This window comes from Monodon monoceros, unplaced genomic scaffold (genome assembly GCF_005190385.1).
Source record: "Monodon monoceros isolate NGI ecotype Baffin Bay Population unplaced genomic scaffold, NGI_Narwhal_1 Super_Scaffold_3, whole genome shotgun sequence".
NCBI lineage: Eukaryota > Metazoa > Chordata > Mammalia > Artiodactyla > Monodontidae > Monodon > Monodon monoceros.
The window spans coordinates 74,695,511-74,719,871 of record NW_021703780.1 but is presented as its reverse complement, the minus strand read 5'-3'; the positions used below and the strand labels follow the sequence as shown (position 1 = coordinate 74,719,871).

Genomic DNA, 24,361 nt, shown 5'->3' with positions numbered 1-24,361 from the left:
CACCTACGCGTTCATATACGTGTATGTATGTACATGCATGTACATATGTGTGTATATATATACATGAATAAATATACATATATAAATATGTGTGTATATAAATTATACACATATATAAACTTACATCTATATGTTTATATAATTACATACAAATATGTATATAAGTATTCATTTATCCTTCTTAACTTGTATTTGGGTAATGTTTTATGAGGTACATAACATCACACAGTACATCTATGCTATAGAATGAATTCTGTTCCCCCCAAAATTCATATGTTGAAGGCCTAACCCCCAGTTGATGGTATTTTAAAGTGGGACTTTTGGTAGGTAATTAGGTCATGAAGGTGGAGCCCCATGGCAGGATTAGTGCCCTTATAAGAAGAGTGCCCTCTCACTCTCTCTCTGCCATGTGAGGACACAGCAAGAAGACAGCCATCTGTCACCCAGGAAGAAGGGCCTCATAAGGAAACAAACTGGCCAGCACCTTGCTCTTGGACTTCCCAGCCTCCAGAACTGTAAGAAATTTCTGTTGTTTAAGCCACACAATCTGTGATATTTTGTTAAAGCAGCCCAAGCTGACTTATATAACCTATAATTTAGAGAAGTATGTATATTAGGGGTATATGATCAAAACTTTCTCCTCCCAATAAGAGTATCAGATCAAAAAGAGCTGAAGCATAAAGTTGGGGTAGAGGGAGAGCTGAGGCAAGTTCTACATGATCCTTCTCAGAAATAGGACACGCGTGTGCTTCCCTGGTGGTGCAGTGGTTAAGAATCCACCTGCCAATGCAGGGGACATGGGTTCAAGCCCTGGTCCGGGAAGATCCCACATGCCGCAGAGCAGCTAAGCCCGTGCGCCACAACTCCTGAGCCTGTGCTCTAGAGCCCGCGAGCCACAACTGCTGAGCCTGCGTGCCATAACTACTGAAGCCCACATGCCTAGAGCCCTTGCTCCACAACAAAGACAAGCCACCGCGATGAGAAGCCCACGCACTGCAGTGAAGAGTAGTCCCCACTCACCGCAACTAGAGAAAGCCCGTGCACAACAATGAAGACCCAATGCAGACAAGAATAAATTAATTTTTTAAAAAAATAAAGAAATAGGACATGCAACTGCAATAAAGAACAAATGGTAACTGAATCCAATACTGAGAAAACATCACACAAATCCATCATGAGAGAGATTTTACAAAATAAGTGGCCTGTAGTCTTCAAAGGACAAGCTCATGAAAGACAAAGAAAGTCCCAAATTTAAGACTACAGAGGTAGGACAACCCCATGTAATGTGTGATCGTGTATTTGGATCCTAGACCAGAAAAAAGTTAAAAGTTTTTAAAAACTTAAAATTTTTGTTTTCCTATAAAGGACATTAGTAGGTGGGCTAATTGACTAAATTTGAGTAAGCTCTATAGATTAGATAATAGAACTCTACATTAATTTTCTGCTATGGATGATTGTATTACGCTTTTATAAGACGATGTCCTTGTTTTGAAGAAACACACCTTGAGGTATTTAAGGGTGAAGAGCAACATGGCTGCAACTTCCTGTCAAACTGTCCAGAAGAAAATAATGTGTGCGTGTGTGTCTGACAGAGAGAAGAGAGACAGAGAGAAGAGAGAAAGAGAAAGTAAACGTGGTAAACTTAATACTCGGGTAATGTGGGCAAAAGGGGATACAGAAATTCCTTGTACTATTTTTGCAACGTCTCAGGAAATCTGAAATCATTTCAAAATTTAAAAATCTAAGGCCTGGGGCTTCCCTGGTGGTGCAGTGGTTGAGAGTCCGCCTGCCGATGCAGCGGACACGGGTTCGTGCCCCGGTCCGGGAAGATCCCACATGCCGCGGAGCGGCTGGGCCCGTGAGCCATGGCCGCTGAGCCTGCGCGTCCGGAGCCTGTGCTCCGCAACGGGAGAGGCCACAACAGTGAGAGGCCCGCGTACCGCAAAAAAAAATCTAAGGCCCAAGAATCAATGATTCCAACAAGTTCTCCACTTAAAGACCTTATATAGACAGCATGCCTATTTGCTTTCTGTTGTTTCTATTTTACAAAATAATGGAAGGTGACGTTTGCCATTAATACTGTAAATAAGCTAAAATCAAGATGGTGTTTCATGTCACCATAGGACTAAAAAGAAGTTAAAATACCCTCAAGCCCTAACAGTGACACCATCACAGGCAACCTCCCTGCCCTGGGCACCCAACAGGTCAATCTCATTCCCTCTACATCCCTCCTGTGGGCAGAGGAGTGGAAGCAGGCAGACCTACCTGGGGGATACCTGGCACCACAAATGATAAAGAATAAACAAGGAGAGAAAAAGGTCACCCGGTCTGTTTCCTGATGTCGTGCCATTTCCATAACAACACTAGTGAAAGAATCACAGTAGATTCCTTCCAGGGAGGGGAGACTCCTCCTTCCCTCCCCCCAAAAGACAAATGGGAAACCCAGACCAAAAGGACTGTCTGGCTGCCTGGCCCCTCCCTGTAATTCCAGTCTGCTGATTCTCACGACCCTCCTGGCCTCATCACACGGCCAGTTCCTTCCCGGGAAGCCAGCCTCTCTCAAGAGTAGCAACTTTTTAGTACTGTCGGCCCTGCAGACAAGACAACTTTAGAAACTGTTGGTTCAAAGGAACAGAAGAAACAGCAGAGCTTTCGATTCCTATCAGTGACCTGGGGCAATCTCAGGTGACCACGATCTAAAACCATCCCTAAGTCCCCTGCACTTGAGAAGGTGCTCGCTGGTTGCCATACCACCTTCACACAGCAGAGTTCAATTCCAAAACCCTCACACTGCTAATTGGGTCCCCAGTGTCTCCATCATAAATAGATACCACAACTGGCAATGTAACTAGCAAGCTCCCTGCCAAGACAACACCTTCCCCCACCACCCTGCTGGAGAAGTTGTCCTTCCTGACAGTAAGTTTCAAATCCTAGATATTTTCGGATGGAAAGGTCTGCTCGATCAGAGGAATCTATCACCTAATGAAAGCAATTAAAGTAGCAATTAATTCAAAATCCATACCAGCAAAAGGCAAAAAGTAAAAGGGAGGAAAATTAAGCAAAGAGCAAGCCTTATTAATAATTTCCTTTGTCTCAACTGTCCAGAAAAATGCATATTAGGATTCAAAAGCCCAGTCAGTGTCTTAACTTTCATCTCATTCTGTGATTACCAACATAAGGGTCCCACAGGCAGGTCATAATACACCTGGCACATAGTAGGTCCCTAACAAATGGTACAGGCTTGGGAGGAGAGAAGGTTTCTTTCTCCAAGAATCTCCTGTCCTTGACCAAAGGAGAACTTGGATCTTCATCTTTCATCTCCTAAGAATTAAGCTTTATGCCGAATAAAAGTTGCTTTAATATCTTTCACAAAATGATTTTAATAATATTTTAATGTCCCAACAACCCACCAAAAGGCTGTAGACCAACATGGTAAATAAATGAGTGTTGAGATTACAGATGATTTTATTTTTCCTCTATGTACCTTTCTGAATTCCCCTATTTTCCACAAGGAACATTTATTACATTTCAATTTTTTAAAATTATGAAAAACAAGGAGATTAAAATAACATTCTTATTCAAACAGAGAGCAGTCTTCAAACTGCAAGGTGCTCCAAATCACCTGAAGGTCTTGTTGAAAGGCAAATTCTGGTTCCATTAGTCTCGGGCGGGGCTGAGGTCTTGCATGTCTAACAAGCTCCCACGCTATAGCTGGACAAACCCTACGGAGCTTTGATTGCCAAGACTCTATAAAACACAAAAGTAATTCAGATACCGGCAATCCCAGTTTTAAAGAGATGATGATGGTAACAAGGCCTTAAATCAAATCAGGGCAACACCAGCAAAGTCCTACACTGAAAAATTAATGCATTTTGGGCTCCAGCCAGAAAGAGGGGAAAAAAACCAAAACAAAAAACTGAACTTTACTTGGAAGTACAGTACTCTGCTGGAAGCGCTTGTCTCCGTAGTTAAAAACAAATGAAATTGCCTCTTACTGATTTTAATTTAGGTTGGAACACTTGCTGTTCAATAATGCCAGCAAAGGAAACTGTGAGTGGGGACAAGATATGATAAAAGAGACAAACTCTGGAGGCCATCAGATACTCGGCTGACCTCCGGTCTTAGCTGTAGTTAAAACGTGATAGGCAGGATTAAGTGCAGGCGGAATAGACACCCAGATGCACCATTTTGCTTTCATCTCATCCTCCAGGGCCTCTTACTATTATGGATTCTTTTTATTATTTTTTTAAATTCCAGCTCTAAATGTTGTTCAATTAACTTTTACTCATTTCCTCAAATGTCCTTAGGATTCTCATTTACAAATAAAATCAAGAAAAGCAGTTAAGGCCAAGTGTTATCAGCATGTCTCCTCAAGAGAGGCTGTCCTTAGCACTAAAATAAAAGTCCTCAAATTCCTGGAGATAAAAAGCTCAAAATGAATGAACTCGAAAAACCAAACGGAGGAATGAAACCATTATGAAAGGACTATTTTTGGCAGGCAGGGGAGACGGTCCCTGTCCTTCTCGATACACCTAGTTACCTTCCCTTTGATGTACTTCCAGCTAATGCTGGTGCCCTTTGATTGAAAATGACCCATATCAACCCTTGGTTAACATAAGCAGAAAAAGAATGTATTGAAAGGATCCTGGACATCTCAAAGAATCCAATCTACCACCAAAGAATCCAGCTTCTGAAAGGGAAGGATCAGAGCAGCTCGGGGGATTCAGGCAGCAGGAGCTGAGAGAGATGTCTTCATGTCACTTGCCTCAAGCCTCCAATTCCAGGGAGAGAAGGTATGACTGGCCCAGCCTGGGTTTTGGACCTCAAATAGGGGTAGACAGAGCCTGCTAATTAGCAGAAGGTCCCATCAAGACCATGGAGGAGGGATCAATACCCGAAGAGTAAGGAAAAAAAAAAAAAAATGGTAAAGAGATGCTGGGCAGGCAAAAACAAGAGCAGAATAATAATAACAACAGCCATGTGCTTGCTAGGGACCAGAGCCTTAATTATATCCTCACTTAATTTTTACATCAACTCTATGAGATAGCAATCGTTATTCCATCTCACAGATGAGCAAAAGACACAAAGCTAGTCCATGACAAACCAAGAAGACACTACAGACTCAGTATACAAGACCACCATGAGAAAGTCATTCAGCCTTTCCCTGTGCTATTTTACGGTCTCCAGACAACAAAATCAAACCCAAATGCCTCTGCCTGGCATTCAAGGGCCAATGTCTCCAACACGGGGAGCCTCTCAAATCTCAGCAGTGTCCATCTGTAAGCTGACAGTCCCTAATGGCTTTATGCCATAAGGAAGCAGCTGAGATACAAGGTGGACATGGGTCCAAGCCCCAGAACTGCATGGCTTTGCCCATGGTGAACCACCTTCACCCGTTCACTACTGCCTCTGCTCGCTAGTTCCCTGGGCACGTATAAGATATGAGCCAGGCTTTCAAAGGTTTATAGAACACCTACTCTCAGGAAGGTACCTTTCCCCTTAGTCTACTGCTCCTGAACACTAAGGGACTGAATCAGTATTTCAGCATTTTATTATATGGTTTTGGGGGCCTTCATTTTATTTCCCCAATTTGCACACATTTTTAGAACCTGCATAACACCAAGCAAAGTGCTATACGTGTAAAGTTTCCACTAATATTTCACTTGAACCCATGACTTGCCTTGCAGTAACATGCAAGAGGATACCTTTTTTTTTTTTTTTTTTGCGGTACGCGGGCCTCTCACTGTTGCAGCCTCTCCCTTTGCGGATCACGGGCTCCGGACGCACAGGCTCAGCGGCCATGGCTCACGGGCCCAGCCGCTCCGCGGCGTGTGGGATCCTCCCGGACCGGGTCACGAACCCGTGTCCCCCGCATCGGCAGGCGGACTCTCAACCACTGCGCCACCAGGGAAGCCCGAGGATACCTTTTGAAGTTTAAAAAAAAACATAATGTCCCACGGGACAGCTCAGGCCTTCATTTCTGTATCTATGGACCGGAAAAGTAAAGTCCAAAAGTCAATGGTTTCACCCAAGACATGGTTAAATTCAACACTGATCCCATTCTTGTCAAACATTAGCAAAGGCTCCCTAGGTTCAAATTAGGCTACTCCCTAGCTGTGTTCGCTGTCTTGGCCAAACGGTTCAATCTCTTACTGTCTCTCTGCCCCACTAGAGAAGGAGTATCTATCTCAGAGTCATTCCAGGGTGATGAGAAATAATGCATTAAAAAAAACTTACCACTTTGCCCAATCCTATTGCTACCCTTGTCATTCTTATCATTGACATACTGTAATATACATGAATATGTTATATATTCAGCATTCCCGGTCAAAAAGATAAAGATATAGCAACCACCAAAATAAAGAAGCAATTCTGGGTGCTCTCGTTTACTCTTTGCATTCTTCACTGCTCTCTCACATTCCTGTGGCCACATGCTCCCAAACTGCTAAGCACAAGTCTCACATCACAGCCGACAAAAAGCCCCACAGCTGTGCACAGCCTGCACTCAGAAATGACTCAAACACAGCATCAGGGAGCAGAGGAAAAAGGAGGCTGCAAACCCGTTCTATTAAAACAAGGGCTTTGGTTGTATAGAGACAAAGCTGATGTGACCTTCCTTCTCACCCCTGAGCTTTCATGCTTGCCGTCTGATTAGCTAGTGTCTGGAACTAATTAACAGGTGTGCCAAGAAAGAAAGAAGGAAAACAAACCTTGGCGACTTTCTCTCAGGAACTGATGACTCCAGATTTATAACAGCTCCTTTAGGACAGAACTGGCAGGGAACTCAGTGAGACGAGTTCATCATTCACAGTGTCCGCCTATTCGGCCTTCCAGTGTACCCACCACCAAGAAGGAAAAGTTAAGAATTCCTCCCCGACTACGTGATGGCTTCCTTGGCTATAGACAGTGCCCAAAACATGATGGACAAAAACACGTGAGCAGACCAAGCCCGAAGCCTCGGAGAAATCAGAGTGCGAGAACGTGGGTTTGCCCGGCTCCGGGGCTAAGACAGCAATGAAGGAAGCACAAATATTTTCCCTCCATCAAAGACATTACTTCTCTGTAACTACTCGGAAACCTCCAGAAACCAGTACAAATCACACACTACCTTGCAAACATGCCCTCTACAGACGAAAGGTATAATTATATCCTGTTACGCAAGGTAACTTACCAAGAGCTCCCGAAAGGTTTCTGCAGCCAAAAGAAAATAATAATCTTTTAACTCCCTTTACTTTATTTTTGACCACAGGAAGAAAATACACTTACCCAGTAAGGCTTTTTTTCCCTTACTGCTGTTAACACACGTATCATTTACTGAGTTTAAAATGCACTCTAGCGTTTCATCAACCTTATGTCAGAACACATACAAAGCCTTGATCCCGTACAGTGGCCAAGTATGAAAGGATTTAGACATCTGTCCAACTTGGCCTTCAATCTTCAATCACCTGGACTTTCCCCTTTTCAGAACCCGGCTATCAGTCTTAAAGTACCCAGAGTTCAATCCAGTAAGTGCAATTCACAAGATGTGCCAAGCCGGCACATTCATCTATGTATGAATAGAAGCACCATGTTGTTAGGTAAAAGATGGATGGCTTTGGAGTCAGAAGTCTGGGTCCACCACTTTCAAAAGTATCTGATGCTGGGTAAGTTTCTTAATTAAGCAAAATTTCCACGTGCTCACCTGGGAAGCACAAGGATGAATTTCAGATAAGGTGTGTCCAGCCCCTATCAAGAGGCCCACCACGCTTATAGTAGGTGCTCCATCAGTGGCCACGCCACAGTGCGACACACCTGCAGAAGGAGTAACAGCAGAATTTCCAGACACCCTCCCTCTTCCCTGCCAGACTGGCTGGGCAAAGAGGTGTTCATCTGTGAACAAGCCCTGTAGAAATCAGGGCTTGGAGCAGGAAACACTACCAAGGAATAAAGTTCCCAGACCTCGTGAAAGGACATGGAGGGGGGGCAGCTGTCAGTAGCAGCAGACACAGGCGATCACACCATCCCTAAAAAGGGGTTTGCCTTGGTAACTCAAGAGAAATACTAAAACTCTGTGTGGACAGAAAGGTCTGGAGGACTATTTTCCTTTAAGAGTCACTCTGAAATCTGGCTCTGCCAAAGAGAATGAGAAAGTCCTCAGGGAGCTCCTTTTCTTCCCCTTCCCACGTGGGCACACACAGCTGCTCTCATCACCCCTCCCCTGGGTTTCCAAGGCAGGCTCAGGGCGGGGCCTGAGGACCCACTGACACTCCTTCAACACCCTAACTTGAAGACTTCAACATCCTTGTTTATCCCTCATAAAAGAACTTAAAACTGAAACCCAGATTCTTATCGGCTGCACCAAACAAAGGGTATGTGTCCAACCTGCCAATCGTTCCCTGGGAAGGAAGCAGCCCCATCCAGAACCTGAAGAACAATTAAACAGGGATGGATTTTCCCAGCCAACTCGCTGCTTCCCTCCCCAGCAGCGGCCACCCTCGCCCAAGTTCTTGGCCTGCAGATGTGCACCGATACACAGGACCCTGGCTAGAAACCCCTGTAGGCGGACCTGAGCTTCCTGATAGAAGTGTGTTATGTCTCTCACATTCCCCCTATTTTCCATGTCCAAACTCAGCAGCAGGTTGGCAAGTACAGAATATCTACTCTACTTGGAAGAGCCTTTCATTTTAACATTCTGTTGTAGGAAGGAATCAAACATCCTCTAGAGACGTTTTGGATGTGTCTCTACTACACTAACGCAGAGACAAGCCCCCCGACCCATCTCAACAAATCCACAGCTGTGGCAAAGCTTGGACAACTTCCTGGTAATAACCCAGAGTACAGTGCTTGGATCTGGTATGAGATTGGCCAGAAACAGGAACCTGGGCCGCAATAAAACCAAATACCCAGGAGAGTAAGTACACGGGCCTGGGAGACTGTGTGAGGAAAGATTCTATGGCCTCTTCCACCTGGCAGGAGGGCATGGGCGCTACGACTCATTAGCAGTCTTGTCAGGGAATTTCTGCAGGCCACTGGCAATCTCCGAAGATACCTAAGGTCCCTGCTGCTTTTCGAACTGCTGAGCAAGAGAGCAATCAGAATGCTCAAGGTATTCTACGCAGTCCTGGATTTCATAGGCAGCAGGGGCTGGTGTCTTAAAAGCATGCAGGCCTGTTTGCAACCCTCCACAGGTCCCACAAGGCATGACCAACTGGAACCAGAATGGGGAGAAATCGAAGCCAGGAGCTCTGCTAAATGCCCACTCACGAGCTAAAACAATAATGGTTATTATTTTCAAGTGCTTCCTATTTGCCAGGCCTGTGCCAAACGCCTTCCATGACTTACCTCATTTACTCCTTCAACAAATTCGTGGAGCAGGGACTGTTACCCCGTTTCACAGACGGGCAAACAAAGCCACAGATCTCTATCCTGATATCACCCAGACTCCAGTGCTTCCTAGTGCCAGTGCCTCCCAGAAGGCAACTCTCTCCATCAATGACAAGGGTCTCTCCTGGTCCTGTGTTTTCAAGGGGCAGGGATGGAAAACGTGATCGCTGTCACACAGGGGACTGCAGTTATGAAATGTTCTTGTGAAAGGTCAGGTAAGGTCTGAAGGAGCGCCCTAAACCGGCGCTATCCGATAAAAATACAGTGCAAGCCACGAATGGGAGCCACATATATAATTTTAAATGTTATGATAGTCACATGAAACAGTAAAAAGAAACAGGTGATATTACTCTTAATATAGTCCACTTAACCCGATATATCTAAAACATCATTTCAATAGACAATGTAAAATTTTAATGAGATATCTTACATACTTTTTCCATATGTCTTGGAAATCCAGTGTGTATTTTACACTGAAAACACATCTCAATTTGGACAAGTCACATGTCAAGTGCTCAATGGCCACATGTGGCTGGGGGCTCCCATACTGGACAGCACAGCTCTACAGATATTTCACAGTAAATTAGCTAAGGCCCAACATTAGAAGGGACCTTTGGGGGGAAATCCACACCCAGGAAACAAATATGGGCTCACTTGATGTCATCCAAGTACTTGGTATATTACCAACACCACAAATTTATCTGATGTCAGCTTCATGAAAGAATTTCTTTTGCCTTTCATCCCTGCTCTCCAATTTCCTTATCAAACATAATACTGATCAGAGGACCGCTCAAATTTTGAGAAACAAGCTACCTTAAAGGTAACAACGAATGTATTCAGAGTAAACACAAGATACTTTACCAGGTATAAACAACAGGGGGAAAGGGCCCATTTAGTCAGTCACAGTTTTGAAAACTGTTGTTTACCAAGCCCATATGTAACACTTACTTAAATAGCTAGGAATTCAAAAAGGTGTCACTTTGGAATATAAACAGTCCTAAAAGAGCCATCATCTGATGCAAAACCTCTGGGCTTTGAAGAAATGAAATAAGCAACTAAGTTTACATCCCTAAACCTCCATTAGTAAAGCTTACCCAAAAGAACACGATGTAACCACCATCAAGAGACTGGACTTTTTTCCCCCTGAATAAATGAATGTGAGTCAAGTATGAGCCCAAATCAATTTCATGGATCAGGAAGCCTTTGCACAGGTACTTGCTACTGATACCTGCTGTTTCAGGTCAATTTCAAAATAGCTGTATGGCTTAAAAATTGCCTGTATAGCAGCAAACCTATTTGCAAGGATATAAAAGCCCCTTGGATATGCCTGTCCAAACGCTATTTTCACAGGTTGACTAACATGTCTCAGTATAGCACAGGGATGGCATAAAAGTCCTCTCCCAGGCCAACTCTTACAAAGGATTCTAAACCCCAGTTCAGGCAGGCCTTAGCAGGAAAGAGTTCTGTGATCAGCTAGCAATGTCTGCCATGGCTATGGGTAAAGATGAAGGGCCTCATGTGTCAATTTGCGATCCCTGTGTAGAAAAACTGCAAAAAAACACAGGGGCAAGAAGAATACAAACACACGTGCTACAGACTGTCACTGAATGTTTCTATCTGCATGCACGCAGAGCATGTGAAGGGTCCCACATTAATAGAGAGATACAGCAAGGCATGTACATCTTACCCACACAGATAATTTCAATAATGAGAATACCAAGGGTAACCTAAGGCTGTTCCTTCAAGCAGGGGGTATTTAGGGAAAATTAAAACCTAATAGACCTTTTAATACATCTCCGTCAACAGACAATGTTCCTGAGTGGTCACGTGTGCCTTAATTCATCCACCACCTACTCTGCCAGCAGAGAAGGAACATGATATCATCCAGAAAGCCAAATTCAAATTCTGATCCCGCTACTTCATTAACTGTGGGATCTCTGCTCTCCCCCGAGTTCCAGCCCTCCCACCTTTTCTTAGGGTTGCATGGTGTTAACTGAGGGCATAGTTATGCAAGCACTTCTTTCATAAATCTTAAGCAACAGCTATTAAAAACAGGTACCATTTATACCGTCCTATGCGCCTAACGCTTTCCTGGTGCTTTGCACACAGGATCTCATTCCACGTTCGCAAGGACTCTGGGATATTGAAACTCCCATTCTACAGATGAGAAAAACAGTCAAGTAGGTACAGACCCAAGTTAGTACAGGACAAAGCTCAGATTCACTAACTTGAGCCAGTTAACTTGACTGACAGATCTGTGCAATTCCAAAAACATGCATTTGCCACTGGCCTCTTTATCTGAATCCACCCATCTTAAGTCTCATTTCCTCAAAACCCTGTTAAAGGTCCCTAGGCATCTGAGAGTTATTTCCACAGACTGCTTTGTTTATCTGGTCAGAGTGCTTACAGTTCCCCCAGCTTCTCCAGAAATCAATTTTCCCTTGACTCAGCATCTCGAGTGAAGACACAAACCTCAGGAACCAGCAGGTCCGTCACATCAGTTAATACACTGCAGTAACTGAGACGTTTTTCTTTTAAAAAGCACATCCTAAAAAGGTCCAGAAAGAACTCTAATGCCAGAGTCACCCACTCTCTATCACATAAAATAATTTCAGCAGTTTCTGCGCAAATTGGCCAATTGAGAAAATAAGGGGCTGATGCCTAAAACTGTCAAGTGATTTTCCGCACCCTCCACACGTGGCCTCTGCACACACGTAAGCAGAGAAAATGACTAGTTTTGGAAGAGAAAATAACTGGCTGGGAGACGAATAAAAGAGGGCAGGCACCGAGTAGCGATGTGCGCTAGAAAATTTAACTTATGCCTAAGCACATTTGGACTGACATGATGCACAGCTAACACCTGTTTAACCAAGGGCATTAGACAACATGGTCAAACCGATACCTGTCAAGCAAGCCCAAATGGTCAGTTCAGGCAAGCCCTTCTCCTAGACCAACATGCCCAAAGCCATTACCAGGCAACAGATCAACATTCATCTTCACGCTCTACAGTCAGCTCAGGCAAGTTCTGCTGCCCTCTACCTACCTGGTGTCACTGTCACCAGGACAACCAAAGCAGAAATGAGACCGCCTACTTCTCCTGGATCGACCCTACAGGCAAGGTCATTTCTGATGCAAATGAACACCAGATTCACAGAATTCAGCCTAAATTATTGCACAAGAGAGAAAAACAAAAAAGGTTTGTGACCATCAAAACCTAACCCTGCTGCCCCATGAGACATCTGACCCCTAATTAGAATGTATCATTTTCAGCAATAGATACCCTGGTGACCAGTAATACAAAGTACAAATTTACCTTCTCCGTTTTTAAAGATGGACTTCAAACACCATGACAATATATATAAACTCTGAGTTCTCTGAAGATGTTGACCTTGGATATCATGTCTCAAGAGGACGCAATGTGACATTTCTGGAAAACACATACGATGATATTATTACTGTCTTGTAAACGTCCTGTAATGTTCTAGAGCTGCTCAGTGCTCAGAAATGACTACCACCAACCTAGGTACTGAGGATTCAGCAGGTGGAAGGACTGAAGTCTTGCCCTCAAAGGGCATGGAGCCTAATTAGGCTCTGAGTCATACACGAACGATTCACACAGATGTACCGTATATTATAATGACTACTTAAAGAACACGTGCTGGAATCAGGGTGAAGGAATTACCTCCTCAAATCTTCCAAATGCCCATACCAAAAGCTGGACACTCTACTCCATCCAAAGTTCAGGTTTTTCTATGTTGTTGTTGGATGAATTAAGATACGTGATATTTCCAATACAGATTAGAAATCCATACATGCGTCACACGCGAAAAATTATTAGGCCAGGGAGATTATATGAAAAAATTAAGCTCTTTGGCAAGGGACTCACTAAGGTGACATCTCCAATATTAATTTACTAGATTCTACTGTATTGGTCACTGGCCTTCTGTCTCTTATCCCCCATATCATGTCCTTCTTGGGGAGTTTGGTGACAAGAAAGTGACCAAGGGCACTAGTTCTTAAATGAGAAACTTTTTAAAATTGAACAAGCCAACAGCAATTTAGATCAGCAGTAAACCTGCCACATTATTATGAAGTATCCAAGCAGCAGGCTATGTGCAGAGCCAAAAAAACAACACAGCCAGGAGAGTTGAACTTCAGACCCACAGGAAGGGTGCCACTTCATCAGCCAATGATGCACTTGGTTGCGCTAGCACATGCGCACACATACACATATACACACAAGCAATCCAGGCAATCAAAACCCCAAACAAACAACAGCAAAAAAAGAAAAAGAGAAAAAAAAAAAACTGTCCCCCGGGTAGAAATCTAGAAATCACCTATGCAGGTGGCAAACACCTCCAGAGATCAGCTGAGAATTGTAAATAACCACTGCAGCCCAGGTGAGGGCCCCATCGCAAGGGGCGCCCACTATTTAATTCCAGCTTACTGTTGTTGCCCAGCAAGACACATGCCCTACGTTGCTATACCTTCCAATTTTCCAGGAGTTGCCCAGACTTTTATGAGAAGCCCCCATGAGGGCAGGAGTCTCCATCCGTTTTGGTCACCACTGTCTCCCCAGTGCCTGGCTCACTGCAGGCATTCAGGATACACTTATTGATGACATGAATGAGAAATGCCCCATTTTTTAATTCAACTGTTTTTCAACACAGTATGGCCAAACAGAGCACGTGCTGGCCAGAGGTGCCCTGCAGAGATCCAAATAACCCGAATGACTGTCCTTTCTCCATTCCTCTTTTCCAGGGTAAGCTCAGGAACTACCTTGGGGATTTCTTTTTAGACAAAGAATCCTGCCACCACCACCCCAATCCTAAATCACATTCAATAATTTTAAAATCCAGGCATAACTTCACTGGCATGAGCAAACTTCCTTTTTTCCTCTTTTTTAACCTGGACTCCAGGAGAAATCAGGTTTCCTGTTTTAAAAAAATATATAGCTTACAGGCATTTCATTAACCAAGATCCACTCACTACCTTGTTTGCTAACTTGCCCGGGATATTGTGCAGCAGGGTTTGAGAAATAATCAAAGGGTTCTTAACACCTTAAAAAGCAAACTCTCAGAGTAAAGCTAACCGGAAGGACCCCTCACAAATCACATTATAATATGGACTGGGAATCTGAGTTGTGTATTGCAGAAAGGCCACAACCTCCCTATCCACCCAGTGTGTAATCAACAATCCCTAAAAATTCCGGAAGAATTTTAGAAGCCATTAGTTAAGGGTGAGGAAAACAACCCCAAAGAAACTGAGGGTCTTGCCCCGATCCCACAGCTGGCTTGGCGGGCTTCCATAGCTAGTTCTAAACTCCAGAGAAAAAATCCAAAACCCAAAACCATCTCGTGCCAAGCACAACTCTCTTAGACATTTTCCTGAAGTCGTAATTCAGAGCCTGCAGGCCACACTCAAATGATACATGGGATGATAATAATACCCCATTATTACAACATAACCATCATATTCAACGCCCCAAACGAAAGTTCTCAAATTATAAACTAAATCAATTTAGATCTTTTTGAAGAGGATTCAGAAGAACTCACCACCAGCAAACTCATTCTATTCAGTTATTATCAGCTTATTCAGAAGCTAAAGTAATTGGCAGAAAGGTCATCTCTTCAATGTAACCAAATAAAATCCTGTAGTAACTGCCTTACTTCCTTACTTAATTGTAGCAAATACAGGAAAACACCTTTATTTCACCCAGTGTTTATGGTACTTGCTTATATGGGAATAGCAGTGTCAAATACAAACGGCTGGGTCTGTCTGGGCCTTCCTGTGCAATTAGGAAAAACATCTTCCAAATGAACAGCAACCATTCTGACTCGAAATTTTTTTTTTCATTCATTCATTTATTTATTTATTTATGTTTGTATGTGTTGGGTCTTCCTTGCTTCGCGCGGGCTTTCCCGGCGAGTGGGGACTACTCTTTGTTGCGGTGCACGGGCTTCTCACTGCAGTGGCTTCTCTTGTTTCGGAGCACGGGCTCTAGGCAGGCGGGCTCAGTAGTTGTGGCTCGCAGGCTCTAGAGCGCAGGCTCAGTAGTTGTGGTGCATGGACTTAGTTGCTCCTCGGAATGTGGGATCTTCCCAGACCAGGGATCGAACCTGTGTCCCCTGCACTGGCAGGCAGATTCTTAACCACTGCACCACCAGGGAAGTCCCCGACTCAAAATAATTCTAAGAGACAACTAGAGAGACATATTTTACCTACCCCCCCCCCCAACAAAGGTGACCTTGAACAAGTGACAACCTCCTTTTGGGTTCAGTTTCTTCATCCTCATCCTAAAGTAAGGATATTCACGGTTTCTTCCAGAGACGATTAAAGGCATATAAGAAGCTCAGACACAGCAGCTAGATCATGGCAAGTGCTTGGTGAGTATGGGCTGTTATAACCATTGTTCCCATTTTACAGATTCAAAAAATGAGGCCCATCTGCTCAACATAACACTGCTACAACAGATCAAGAATTTCATCCTGGACCTCTGAGGTCTCCCAGACCCCCACTACCACCCAACCCCACTTCCACAGGATGTTGAGGAATTTGCCCAGTGACATAGTGACGTGACAGCTACCCAGTGACATAGCCAAGGCCAAGACTATGGCTCTTAACCTCCACACTCACTGAACTGAAACACTTCAGGAAAAATGATATATTTTTTAAAACGAACAGAACTCACTTTTTATAAATAACCATCGCTTTGTAATGAATCCTACTGATGATTCGTGACTAACTTGACTCTTGAAAAGTCAATGACATTTCCTCACTAATCTGGACTATGCTTTTATGTCTGGTAAATGGCTAATGGCTGTGTCTCCTACCCAAATTACTCCATACTGATGAGTTTATCTGATTTAAGTGCACCGTGGAATTCATGTGGCTGCAGTGGTGTCAGAATTCAAACACCTCTTGGATTCATCTAATAACTCGTATGAATTCCTCAAAAGTATACCCACTGCAGTATCAATTGACAACCTGCTTCCCTCTCCTTGTTAAGAAAATAGTATCACAGACCCAAAAATAAGAGCAGTTGTCCTATTTTCTTACATGGAAGTGTTACATATTCCATGAACTATGCTTTCATTGCTTCTTTTTTAGTTGCTAGATTTCGGCAGCCAACTGTGTCACTTTGCTACATCCCCAAAATAGCTAAGTCGAGTAGTTTAAAATCATATTTTGTTGTTTGGTCAGAAAACCATCATGCTGATTTCAGTTTGCAAAAAAACTGATTAGAGGGCAGGAGCTTTGCATGCACAGTGTGTGGTTCTCTCTTGTATCCTCTGCAGGTCTGAATCCACGAAGACACGGAGACAAGGGCATACGTGTGTTCAAGTGTCACACAAGTACAAAATAAAAGCATCACCCAAAGACTACTGTCTGTTTCCCATTAGTGGCACACAATTAAAACCCAGAAATGACAGTCAAAGGTAGACCCATTCTCCTTGGTTACCACACAGCACAGCAGGCCTTACGAGGGGGATGGGCATTCCAGGGTGCAGGACCAAGCAGCTCTTTCTACAGAGGATAACACCACACAGGGATCTTGCATGGTACATTTTAAGCCTGCAGAAAACATTTTTCGCCTTTTAAGCAGGGAAAGAGGAGACCTCCTGTGCGATGTGAGCAAGGAGGTTATCTCAGACTTCATGGAGGCTTTCTCATTTCTTTAAACCTCAAAATGTAACCATTTTACTAATTATACATGGGATGCCCTCATGCCAGCCTCCCTCACCCTCAAGAGCAAATCCAGGCACAAAAATCATCATGCAAGTTTATATAAATTTTTTCAAAATGTTTTTGTTTTTACATATAATTGTCTTTTTCAGTTCAATTTTCTTCTTTCTCTATACTCCTACCCAAATCTCTTTAACACACACAGAAAATGGTTAATTTATTGAGCACTTACTATTTACCATGCACTGTGCTAAGTCCTTTAGCATGCATTCTCACTGAAGCCTCACAAAGACCTTAGGAGTCAGGGTCCTATCACTATGCCATTTTGCAGAGAAAGAGAGGGCAAAAAAGTGAGGCACAGAGAAGTTAAGTAACTTGTCTAAAGCAGCACAGCTAGTAATGGCAGAGGCCGATTGGCTCGAGATGATATTCTGATATATTTTAAACAACTTCCCATAGCTACCTGGCTCAGAAAGGAAATAAAAAGTATTAACAAGTTCCAGGCTCCTAAAAGATCTCTCCTTTTCATATGCAGATTAAAAAGTACAGTGAGTCCTTCAGTGGAGAAGCTGCCTTCCAGCCTCCACCCCAAAAGCAGCAGGAACACCACCCAATTCAGTTAAGGGGGCTCCGAAAAGACAAACCGGGCACATCTGGAACCCTGGTTAGCTGACTGACATTCCCCGACCCAGCCCTAAGAGCACTTTTTACAATGTTTTTTTTTTTAATCATCGTATCAAGTGCTGTAGTCATAAACATTTTGAGACTGCATAGGCCTGGCAGGCCAACTCACAAAGGTCATATATTTTTTCTGTCAAAACACCCAACATTTTGCTACAAGTCATACCAGAGGAAATGGCCCCTCCAATTATAGGTGTCCCTATAGAAGGAGACAACTGCTCATGAAGCCCTCTAGCTACCTCAAGCGATCTTGCACAGCCATCGCTGATAAACCTCACAGTCCTTCTCATAATAGGAAAAACCCACAAACTTATCTGTTACATATTTCAATCATCACAGGCTTTTCTGAAAATGAAATTCACCTACATTACTTCCAATCTTTTTTTTTTAAGAGACATTAACAATTTCTTTGTCTTGAAAATTTGAGACAAAAAGGAACTGTAGGAAAAAAGCAAGGAGAGGTAAATGGTATTTAAAAACATGCATCATTTTTGGAGTGATTTTTTTGGTTAGAACTCCACGTAAACAAATAAAAAATAAAAAGTCAGGGGCTTCCCTGGTGGCGCAGTGCTTGAGAGTCCGCCTGCCGATGCAGGGGACACGGGTTCGTGCCCCGGTCCGGGAGGATCCCGCGTGCCGCGGAGCGGCTGGGCCCGTGAGCCATGGCCGCTGAGCCTGCGCGTCCGGAGCCTGTGCTCCGCAGCGGGAGAGGCCGCAGCAGTGAGAGGCCCGCGTACCGAGAAAAAAAAAAAAAAAGTCAAAGCAAAGTCAGTAACAGAGAACTTTTTTTACAGGTGTGCGTTTGCTCTCTGAGTGCACACAACACTGCCATAGTTCTGGAATTGGGTCTTTTACAAGCAAGATGGTCACTTCCATTTCTCAGACACGCAAACAAAGGTATGGGATTGTTTAATCATTTGGGAATACTTACTGAGGGCCTAATGTGTACCAAGGCAACCTCATTCTGCTTCAAATTCAGCAAGGGCCCGTGGAATTCCACAAGTAGCTCTCACCGCCTGTTGGGGGCAGGCTATTCTCAGAAGAACATTCTCACTTTCCTGAGCCCCTCCCTCAGTAGCTACCAGCTTTGCCCAGATCAAGCTCAGACGGAGAACTAAATGTGGAGGCAGGGCACATCTCCTTGGCTTCCTTTATATTGTTAGATACACAGACCTTTTATTCTTTACACAGCCAGCCAAAAACGCAGCTTCACTCATTACCACCCCTCACCTGATAATGGTCAACCTATAACCAAAGCCCACCAAGAGCTTACTGGGGGATTCAAGCACTTTTATCACTTTTGAGATAACTTCGGATGCTTTGAATTTCTCCCATAAAGTCTGATTTACGAAATGTGACCACATGAAAGACATGCCCTAGAATTAAAGTGTTAATCACAACTTTTTTTCATTCTTGCAACTCAGAATGCACACCTATGTTACAACTTTATCCTGCTTAGGAATGACATTGCATTGTCCTGCATGCTGTGAGTACAATGCTGAAGGTATATTCAGATTTAAAAAAAAAAAACAAAAAAACTTTCACCATAAAGGGAAAGAGGTAAAGCAACAAAGCACCAGCAACACTTAATTGCTTTCCTCACCTAGGTATGGCTAATGTGTCCAGACTGTCCTTTTGGTCAAGAAGTTTCCAGGAAAATGAGGGAGGGGTAAGGAAGTAGAAGGGGATCCCTAATAATAATTGTTCTGGGGCATTTTAAATGCTCTTTCATAAAAAGCAAGAAAGTTCCTTTCAATCAGTGCAGTGATATGTAACTGACTATACTACATTAACTTGGGAGTTTTTCAAAATAGAAAGATGCATCAGAAAGGGTTTTTGTTTTATTTTGCTGTGTTAAATCATCAGCATTCCCCATACTGCCTCATTTAAACAATGTTATCTTTTATTCTGTGAAAACGGGTCCATAATTAAGGGGAGATGCCCAGAGCTTCACAACTGTTTAGTTCTTTTTGTCATTTCAGCCAACCTTTCCAATAACCATTCTGCTTGTGGCAACAGCAACTTCTCTACTTCCAAAAGGTCCTGTCATGCCTATTTGTACTAATATTCTTCATCAACTCTGTAATATGAACACTGTTTAGAAGGAAACATCGAAAATTTTATTCCATGACTGCATTAGAGGGAACCAAGTTTCAAGACTGGATAAAGATCCTCCATTTTCAAATAAGACACTTGGGGGAAGGGGCTGGGGGGGTGGGGGCACGGTTTCTCACCCCATCCCTGAAGAGTAAGACTGCTGACTTACAAATGTTACTTCTGCATTTTTCTAATAAGTCCATAGAGGCTGTCCACCAGGACTAAAGCATGTACATGCAAATACACCAAGAGACAGCTCAGAGGGAGATTCGCAGGACATCAATCATGGATCCTCTGATTCTGACACAACCAAGGTACACAGCAGAGCTTACCCGTCTGAAATGTTTCCAACATCAGCCTCCTAGATGTAATGTAATTACTGTACAAAACATATCAGAATCAAAGAGAAGGGTTTCAACTCTGAGGGCAGAAAGAGAAGTCAATTTAAAAAAAAAAATTAAGTTTCCGCTGAATAGCTTAAGAATGTAAAATGTTAACCCTTCCAAATAACATAATTTATTTGCTGTTGGAGGCACTTAAATTCTCAATGGAGATACATACACCAAATGCTTAAATGAACTGTGTGTAAGATTTGCTTTAAAATAATGAGGTGTTGGGGAGGATGGGGTGGGTAAAGGAAAAGGGAAAACTGAGTTGTAACTGTTACAGCTGAGTAGGGGGTTCACAGGGTCCCATTATATTTTTCCATTTTCGTAAGTTTTTCCATAATAGAGTATTTTTTTTAGATGTCAGAAAACAACGTCTTATGCACTACATCATGTTGATAACACTTGTGCTCTGGAAAATGGAAACATCAGTTGAAACATTAATGGCGACACGGGTCCCACACCTGCCATACTGCCGTTGAGAGACTAAAAGCCACTGTTTCCCATCCTCTGGGGAAAGACTCAGGCCAGGGCAATGTTTCCAAAACCCTCCCAAATTAGAGTTACCCTGTATCTTTCACAGGAGCTGAGAACAAATGTATCAGAAAAGTTCACACAATTCTGAGAGGAAACAAACAAAATAACCAAGAAGGGATTTTGGTGAAGATGTCACAAGGAGGACCCTAATCCAACACCAGAATCATCTTTATCCCTCGTGTCAAGCAGGTAAAGCCTTCCCAGATCAGGCCTGGCAAAAAGGGGCGTCCCAAAGAGAACTCGGGTCCCCATCGGTTGAGAGCCGCCCAGGAGCACCAGGGTGGAGCTGAGGCCGCCTCTCCGCTCCCAGGCGCATCTGCAGCGGCCCAGCCTCCAGCCCCAGCCTCATCCCACCGCGGCCCCACGGCACCTAGGCGGGTGGAGGTGGCGGGAGCCTGACGAGTGGCTCGGGGGCGCCCCCTGAGGTCCAGCAGCGTCGCAGCAGTTTTGGAAAATGGAAAACAGACGTCTCTGGCTCTTGACATTTTAACTTTGGTTGCAAAGACTGCTGCTGTACCCTCTCCGGGCGCACTTTCCCAAACCACAGCCCTCCTTCCCCGCGCCTCGCACTACTGCCCCTTCCCTTTCCGACACCCTACGGCTCCCGAACCACGGAATGGGCTATTTATTTACCTCGTAGCGTGAGCACGCATAGAAAATGTGGAAGACGAAAACTGTCCCAGCCCGACGCAGGCGGCATCACTGGTGGTCCCATTTTGGATTTCAAGGCTTCCTCAGACATCAGAAAAAAGAAATCGCGGCTTGGCCCACTGACTGCACACCCAAGTGTAAGGAGAAGGCCAGAAGTGAAATTAGAAATTCCCCGTATTTCGCAAGGCTGCTCCCCTGCTGCCTCCCACTCACCCCCATTAAAACGTGACCCTTAAGAAGTTCAACCCCAGTGTGCACCTGAGCCCACTAAGACGGCAAGTCCACGACACAGAAAAAAGTCTAGGAAGCTCAATGATTAACACAAATACTGAGCACTGGGGAAGCAGGGGGGATGTTTAAGGGTAAATGTCCACACCACCCCCGGGTCCCAGTGGAGGCAGGACCGTGGTGAGCAAACCCCAGGCCTCGGGTGAGTGTGAACGCACGTCCTCGCTCGGCATCCGAGCTGGGGTTCTGGGCTGTGGCCGGAGTTCCGTGCGGTTCCGGGGACAGGAGAATGCCCAGAGGGAAATGCGAGGTGCCCGAAGAAAAAACAGTGCTTTGCTTCTCTGCCCCTCGAGGCCACCCCCGTGCCTGCAAAGGGGAAACTCGCTGCCAGTCTCCGAGGGCAGCAAGAGCGCCCGCGACCTCATCCAGGGCGCACGACGGAGGTGGGGGAGCCGGTGCACCAAAACCGTGCGCTCGGGCCACCCGGGGACAGGCGGCTATGACAAGGGGTAGCAGAAACATCGGGAGGCAGGTTCCTTTTTTTCTGGATAACACCCTCCTCCGAATATCCAGGAGCTGGTGGATGAGAAGGCAGAAAAGCGGGGTGGGGGGGGGGGGGGGGTGTTCCGTGTCCTTAGGAGAGCAAAGGATGAAAAACGAATCGCTCCCTTCTTCCCACCCCTTCCCCGACTAAGGGCACAGGACAAGGCCTCCACCTGGGGGAGGGGGCTGGACAGACCGAAGGGAGCTCAGGGCTGCAGCCTGGGGGGAAAGGGGAGGCTACAAGAGGAAAGAGGGAGACAGCTGGCTTCTGCCCTCCCCTAGTGGAAAGAGGAGGTGGGGGGGTCGGCCGGTGGAGGGCTGGAAGTGGAGGGTCGCCGAGCCGCACACCGCTACGTGCGGTGATTTATTATCTTCATCAATGGCCAATACTGTTCCTGTCTTAACCCGACCAGAAGGGAGCGGGTCTGGGTCTGCCAGCCGCGAACAGCCTGCAAAAGGGTAAAGATGAAGGTAGGCAAGGCGCGAGACAGAAGAAAATCCGCCCCGGCACGAACAGCAATTCAGTTGCCGACCCGCCCGCCCCCCCGCGCCCAGACCCGAGCAGCCCAGACAAGCAGAGTTGGGGGATAAAGGGGCCGCGGGCCCGGGCTGGGGGAGCCACGAATCTCCCTAAACCGCCTGCTCCCTGCCCTCCCACCGCTCCCAGGCCCCCGCGCCCAGGAAGGCTCCATCGCGCCGGCACCGAAGCTCAGCCCGTGCCCCAGCCCAGAGCCAGGGTCGTCCCTGACCCCCGAGACCAGAACGCAGGCTGCTTCCAACATCCCCAGTCCGCCACGGCCAGCCTCCAGCTTCCATTCCCCGAACACTAGCCTCTCCAAAGAGTCGGGGAGCAGCAAATCAAGTCCCCCCCCTTCTGAGCCCCTTCAACCCTCGCCTGAGCGAGGGACGCACCCTGGGCCCCCCAAACCCACAGAGACATACTCCCCATGGCCCCAATCTCTCCAACAGCCCCAGAGCGCTAGCTCTCCCGAACAGCGGCGGGTCAACAGAACGAGTCTTTTCTCCTGACTCCGACTCCCCCGGGCCCCCTAAACCCGAGCGAGAGACAGACTCCTGCGGCCCCTGTCCCCCTCCCCGGCCAGCCCCTGCTTCCACCCTGCCCAACCACCAGCCTCCCTAATTACGCCGCCAGAACTAGCGAAGCGGCTCCCTCTCTCTTCGGCGGGCGTCGACCCCCTCCACCCTCTCCGGGGTCTCCGGGACGGGCACCCGAGCTCCATGCCCCGGCGGCAACTCCGCATCCCCCGCGCGCGCTAGCCAGGGCCGCGTCCCCTCAGCGGCCGGCACTCACCGGGGAAGCACACGACATAATGGAGCACGGAACTGGTGATTTTCAGAAACAAAATCCACCAACACGGTTCCAGTAACCTCCGCATGTCCGAAAACGCACATCGAAAAGAAGAAAGCAGGGGGGGTAAACTTGTTGAATAAGTTCTTGCCTCGGTGTAAGCCTTCGCTAAGCCCGGGCTCTTCCCCTGCTAGTCCGCTCTACTGGGCCCCCGCGCTCAGCGGACCGAGTCCCCCTGGAATCCGGGAAGCCGCCGAGCGCCCCCCGGAAAATCTCAAAAAGTAACCGAGAACGCGGCGCCACGCTGGGGACGATCCTCGGCGGAGAAGGGCTGCTTTCCGTTCAAAAAGGAGCGAGCCGAGCGGACAGGGCGAGGAGTCGGCGGGCGGCAGTGATGCCTGGGGCCCGGGGTAGGCAGGGACCGCAGGCGGCGGCGACGAGCAGCCGAGGATCCCCAACTTGAGTCGGCAGCGCAGCCCGAGAGCCGGCGGGCGGCGGCGGGGCTGAGCGCGGCGCTGCGTCTCCGGGCTTCAGGCAGGCAGCTCCTTCCAGGGCCCGGGGAAGGAAGAAGGCATGTTTGCGAGCGGGGAAGGGGCGGGTAAAGGCGGGGGGAGCGAAGAGCCCCCCAAAATAGAAACAGCCAGAGGAAACCGAGGGAAACACAAAAGATCTCAGAGGGACGCTGGGGCGAGGGCGCCTTCAGTCCATGCTCCTGAAAGTTGTGGCTCTGGCGCGAGCTGGGGAGGATCGGGGAGCGCGGGGCTGGAAACTAGCCATGCCTCCATACAGGAAGTAACATGTGAGCATGGATACTGGCAGAGACTTTAAAGCCGGCGAGCGAGCGAGCAAGGGGCGCGCGGCGGCGGTGGCGGCGGCGCGC

The 24,361-nt window shown here is 46.1% G+C and overlaps 1 protein-coding gene across 5 annotated transcripts in view; it reads right to left on the bottom strand.

The window, feature by feature from the left end:
* The window catches only part of PTPRG (protein tyrosine phosphatase receptor type G), a 730,377-nt gene extending 706,097 nt beyond the window's left edge, over nucleotides 1-24,280 (bottom strand). For 3 of the 5 annotated variants that reach the window (XM_029242111.1, XM_029242113.1, XM_029242112.1), the window contains exons 1-2: nucleotides 23,485-24,248; nucleotides 12,677-12,790 (exon numbers count right to left, since the gene is read on the bottom strand). In XM_029242111.1, coding sequence (XP_029097944.1) covers nucleotides 12,677-12,790; nucleotides 23,485-23,569 — 199 coding nt within the window. In that variant the 5' untranslated portion in view covers nucleotides 23,570-24,248. Of the gene's footprint in view, nucleotides 1-12,676; nucleotides 12,791-23,484 lie in introns of all 5 variants that reach the window. The other 2 variants (XM_029242114.1, XM_029242116.1) reach the window with 2 other exon arrangements.
* Between the last annotated feature and the right edge of the window lie 81 nt (nucleotides 24,281-24,361).